The 5,631-nt window shown below is 44.0% G+C and overlaps 1 protein-coding gene across 1 annotated transcript in view; it reads right to left on the bottom strand.

Annotated features, from left to right (window-relative positions):
- Nucleotides 1-5,631, bottom strand: part of TTLL5 (tubulin tyrosine ligase-like family member 5) — a 235,864-nt gene that overhangs the window by 87,125 nt on the left and 143,108 nt on the right. The window contains exon 29 of the mRNA XM_014531193.1: nucleotides 588-610. Coding sequence (XP_014386679.1) covers nucleotides 588-610 — 23 coding nt within the window. The remainder of the gene's footprint in view (nucleotides 1-587; nucleotides 611-5,631) is intronic.

The following is a 5,631-nucleotide window of genomic DNA, read 5'->3' as shown; positions in this document are numbered from 1 at the left end:
ACCGACTGACACCCCCCACTTCTTCTAACGCCACTTCTTCAAAATAGACTTACCCAGGCCGAAAACCGACTTCTGCGCATGGGCCATGAAGTTTCAATTGCACTGTACGTGCGTGCCCACACGTGGTATTTTGTGGAAGAGCCACACTCAAGGGGCCAAAGAGCCGCATGTGGCTCGCGAGCCGCAGTTTGCCCACCACTGATCAATCCTATTTTTAATCCCTAGAACAATGCTATCCAACAGAATGTACTGTGACGATGGAAATGCTCTATAATTTGCACTGTCCAATATAGTAGCCACTAGCCACATGTGGCTATTATGTATTTAAAATGTTCCTGGTATGATTGAAGAACAAGATTTTAAACTTTATATAATTTAAAAATATTTTAATCCTCACCCCAGGATAAGTTTTTATTGATTTCAGTGAGAGAGGAAGAGAGAGAGAGAAACATCGATGTGAGGGAGGAACATTCATTGGTTGCCTCCTGTACCGGGGATCAAACTTGCAACTAAGTATGTGCCCTGATGGGGAATTGAACCTGCAACCTTTTTGGTGTACGGGATGCTCCTCCAACCAACTGAACCACCTGGCCAGGGTGACTTTATACACCTTAAATTCAGAAAAACCACAAACAACTATTGGCTACCTTAAGAGACAACACAGCTCTAGAACCTCAACTAGATCTGGTTGAATCTTATGTATACAGATTTATGTCGTGCTGAGGTTTGGTCCAAAAACAATTATCCCTAGATTGAATAAGTTAAGAAAGCCTTTGGTCCTTCCATTCAGCTTTGTAGGAGGAGCAGCATGACTCACTGAACTAAAATGGACTCAAGCATCGATTTTGGCCCCACAAGCATCTTGTGTTGACTAGGGAAGACGGAAGGGCAGGGCAAATCTCCCAGCACTGACCAGGCCTTAATAAACTGAATAAGCCAATTAGGGTTCACACCCAAAGGCTTCTTCCCTAGCAGGGCAAAAGGGGGGATGAATATGGCTGTCGCCAGGCGACACCTGCTTCTCTGTCCATCTACTAGTACATTTCCCGAGGTAACGTAACAAAACCAGCTTTGATCAGATGGAGAGAAAGTGAAAAATGGCACTTATATATACCTGGTTCGCAATGATGATCAACATTTCACTACTAAAGAATATTAAACAGAATCAGGCTTACAGCACATAAAGATACGGCATCAGTCACAAAAGAGGTGGCTCAGCATTTCTGTTAGGAGTATTAGTCTATCAGGGTGGAGGTCACAGCCACTGGGCCAGTTGGCTTCTCTGGGCTGATAACCAGAGTCCATGCTACTAAATAGGCTGCCAACTCATGGATTCATGCTTTTGGTCACAAAAGGGTCTGGGAAACAGATGAGATCATTAACTAAAACCCATTTCAATGACTGAAACTATGACTAAAAAAAATGCCTTATTGAAAATAGATATAAACAGCTTTATGTGCAAAAGGCAGGACACACATATAAGAACCTTCAAGTCTGTGTTTGGATCTCTAAAATGTTCTACCATAATCAATATTTATGCAAATATGAAACCTTCCGGGTTCACTACAAGAACAGTAATAATAATAACCAAGCCATGGGAGCACTAATGATGGCTACATTTAATGGACACTTTGTTTTTGCCAGACATTGTTCTAAGCTATACATACTCATTTTATCTCCAAGACAACTCTGGTAGGTATAATTATTTCCCTCACTTATAGATGGGAAAATTGAGATTGAGAGCAAAATAACTTGCTCAAGAATAAAAAATTATTACGTCAGCCACTAGTTTCAACTCCTAGTCGGCCCCCTGCAATATCTCCTGAATCCTGTAGTTGTTTTTTTCTTCACCCTGTCCCCGCCCCCCACCCAGGCCTTCTCTGCACTATTATCTGTGTCCATGCATTATGCATACATGCACATAAGTTCTTTGATTAATCTCTTCCCACCTCACCCCCCTTCCCTCTGAGATTCATCTGTCTAGTCCATGCTTCTATGTCTCTGGAACTATTTTGTTTATCAGTTTATTTTGTTCATTAGGTTTTAACCACTGTTACTCCCACTGCCTGGAACCACTGAGCCTAGAACTTAATATTTCACCTGTGTACCAGCAATATCTGTATTACCTGGGAGCTCGCTAAAAACACAGACTCAGTCCAGCCTCAGCCCCAGTGAATCAAAAACTGCATTTGACAAGATCCACGTATAATTCACATGCATCTTAACGTTTGAGAAGCACTTATTGTGGGATGGGGTGGGGCGATGCTGGAAAAGAAAGGAGAAAACAGAAAAGAGGAACCACTCAATAGTTCTCCTCTGTAAAGCTCAGGGATCTTCCAAAATCTGCCGGGAATGCCCTGATGGGGTGAGGAGCAAGACAGAAAACAATCAAGGGGAAGGAGTAGAGAAAATAATTCTATGAGGGACATTAAGGTTTTACTATTTCTCAACGTTGTTTGTATGCACAAACATTAATATGAGTAACTTTAATATGCCAAAGATACAAATTGGGTAAGATAATTTAGAACAAGCTTCAAAATATTCCAAGTCTGCCTGGCCAGTTGGCTCAGCTGGTTGGAGTGTTGTCCCATACACCAAAAAGTTGCAGGTTCGATTCCCGGTCAGGGCACATACCTAGGTTGCAGGTTTGATCCCCGGTCAGTTAGCCTATGGGAGGCAACCGATTGATGTTTCTCTCTCACATCAATGTTTTTTTCTCTCTCTCTAAAAATCAACGAAACATATCTTTGGGTGAGGATTGAAAAAAATATATATGTAGTCCAAGGTTACTTGTTATGCTGACATGAGAAACAGTGGTCATTAAAAATAAACCGAAAAACATTTAAGCCTAAAAACACTCAGCTTGTTATATATTCTTCCACCCCTGCCTTTCTGTAGCTGGTTAGCTGAGTGAATGACTGCCGGTGGGAAAGTCCAGTCACGGGATCCCACCTCGACCCAACGCTCAGGCAGATGTTTCACTCCTTGCTGTCCTCCTCCGCTTCCTCCGCTGCTCCCACTCCCCTGGAGCGGCTCACCCACAGGTTCCACTCCTGCGCCTTTCTCCATGTCCATTTCCACAGTGACCTCAGTGCATTTTTTTCTTTTAATACCAAAACACTGTTTATTTTAGAGCCAGCCTTCCGAATAAGGCAGGTGAGCAAATATCTGAATGTGTGGGGTAGGGACACATTGCATGCATTCCATCTAGACAGGTGTTTAAATTACAGCGGGAATAAATACAGGTGATGGATTGAAAAGAGGGTAGGAGAAACAGAGAGGGAGCCAATTTCCGGCGGCTGGCTCGCCCAAGTGTTATTGCTTGTTACTGCTGTTTGCTAAAAGTAATGCTGCTGCCAGTGCTATAATTAAAATATGATGGTATTGCCCTGATGGCTTCCCAGAATATACCACCACCCACCCAGATACATAACCTTTTGTTATCTAAAGAGGACCAGGGCCAGGCCTAACCTAGATCACTGTTGCTCTAGTTGGCATGCTCTAAAAATGCTGGGGTCCTACATGATCAAAACAGTCCAAACCTCAGATGATTTGATAAATATTCGCTGCATTGCCTATCACAGGCAAGGCCTTGGGTAAACCTTAGGGGTATATACAGATTCAACTGTGGCCCCTGCTCTAAAGCCACAAAGGAATTTGTGTTCCCCCAGACAAACAGCAACATACAAGGCCTCCAGAATATAAGTGCCATAACGAAAGTGCTAAGGAAATTCAAAGAAGGCATGTGAGCTGGGCCTGGAAGGATAGGTAGGAGATGCTGGGGGAGGGAGTGGGGACAGTCGTTCCTACCTGGCAAGAAAAATCATAAGTAATGCAAAGACAAATAAGCAGGAAGAATGTCTGAGAAACAAAAAGCAGTCTACTAGTAATTTGGCAAAAGCCTAGAGCAGAAGAGAGGAAGAGAGACAAACAGCTTGGATAGGTCTTTGCGTACCACGCTAAAGATTCTGTCCTTCATCTATAGGCCAACAGTAAGCTTGCTCAAGGGTTCTGAGAGTAGCGCTGTATCAGAATTGTAGGCAGGCAGTTGAGAATCCCAAGTCTGGCGAGAGGTAATAAGGCTGGGATGAGGACATACTAATATTACTGCTGGTCTCCCCTCATTTCCCTCCTGGGCTAAGGCAGAGTGCTGGGCCTTGGAGCCGGAGAACTGCGTCTGTAATACGATAAATTCACTCGAGTTCATGTGCTCATTGTTCACGTTTTCTTTTCGGATCGGCCCTCTTTTGGATTCCATTTTCCCATGTAACGGGTGAAGAAGGGGCTGCCTGCCCCTTAAGACAGAGAAGGTCAAAGAGTGGGAACTGAAGCCACTTTGCTCCAGGGCCCTCTGACAAAAGGCACCTTTCCTTAGCTGTGTCTTTCTATACTTGTCTTCAACAGTAAAATGGTTTTGAGGATCAAGATTAGGGGAGGGTCTGGGGGGAAGGCACCCCAGGAGGGTGACTAGATGGCCCCAGTCCTTCAGTCTAGGTCTGAGGCCTGGAGGGCAAAAGGAGACATTGCATCATATGCCCAAGTCACCAAAAGCTCGGGGTTCCACTCAGGAGTTTAGAACCAAAAATCTGACAGTAATTAAAGAAGGCTTCCACTTGAAGGATCCCCTCTGGGCATCTTCTCCTCAACCTCAAGATGGTGACTATGGAATCCTGGGTTCCAGCCAGTTCTCTGAATCTGAATTTAATGACTATGTGTGCAGTAATGTCCAGCCCCCACTTTAAACCCCAAAACCAAACATACTGACATCTAAAGATGGCGAGGCTTTAGTAGATACTTGAAAAACAACAACACAGGTTAATGAAAAAAGTGGTATGCTGGTATCCAGTGGGACCCCTTGAGAACTCACCAGCTCAACTGTCAGCCAGCATCTGCCTCTATGCACCCAGGTGCTATCAGTCCCTTAAGGACAAGACTTCGGGGGGGAAGGACACATATGTAATACCCTTTGTAATACTTATTATAATATTTTTTTAAAAAGAATAAAAAAAAGAATAATAAAAAAAAAAAGGACAAGACTTCACTCATAGCAAGCCACAGAATCCCACATTTCTTTAAAAGTGGTTTGTTTATAAATGTAGTGACAAAAACCCTCCTCTAACTGGGCCTGCAGATTTTCACATGACTTTACCTTTCTTGACACAGAAGCAATTTCTTCATTCTAGCATCTACACTAATAAAAGAGAAACATGGTAATTGGCGTACGACCGCTACCCTTTTCATTGGCTAATCAGTGAGTATATGCAAATTAACTGTCAGCCAAGATGGCGGCCGGCAGCCAGGCACTGAAGCGAGCAGGGAGGCTTGCTTGCTGCAGACTCCAACGTTCCCCGCCTAACTTGCCAGCCTCTCAGTTGCAACTCTAAGCAACTATATACTATGTTGCAAATAAGAAGCTAAACAAAACCCCAGAAAAGGGCTTCCATTCAGCCGGGCTCGGACCGCAACATTGTATCTATGTTTTCAGCAGCAAGGCCCCAGAGCTAAAGCTGGCCAAAAAAAAAAAAAAAAAGAAAAAAAGGAGCGGTTGGGAGCTTCAGTCAACAACCGCCAGCCTGAAAGCAGCCCTCAGCCCCTCACCCAGACTGACCAGGCACCCCAGTGGGGACCCCC

The sequence above is a fragment of the Myotis brandtii genome, unplaced genomic scaffold (genome assembly GCF_000412655.1).
Source record: "Myotis brandtii unplaced genomic scaffold, ASM41265v1 scaffold793, whole genome shotgun sequence".
Lineage (NCBI taxonomy): Eukaryota > Metazoa > Chordata > Mammalia > Chiroptera > Vespertilionidae > Myotis > Myotis brandtii.
Note: the sequence above shows the minus strand (reverse complement) of the source record. Positions and strands in the feature narration are given on the sequence as shown.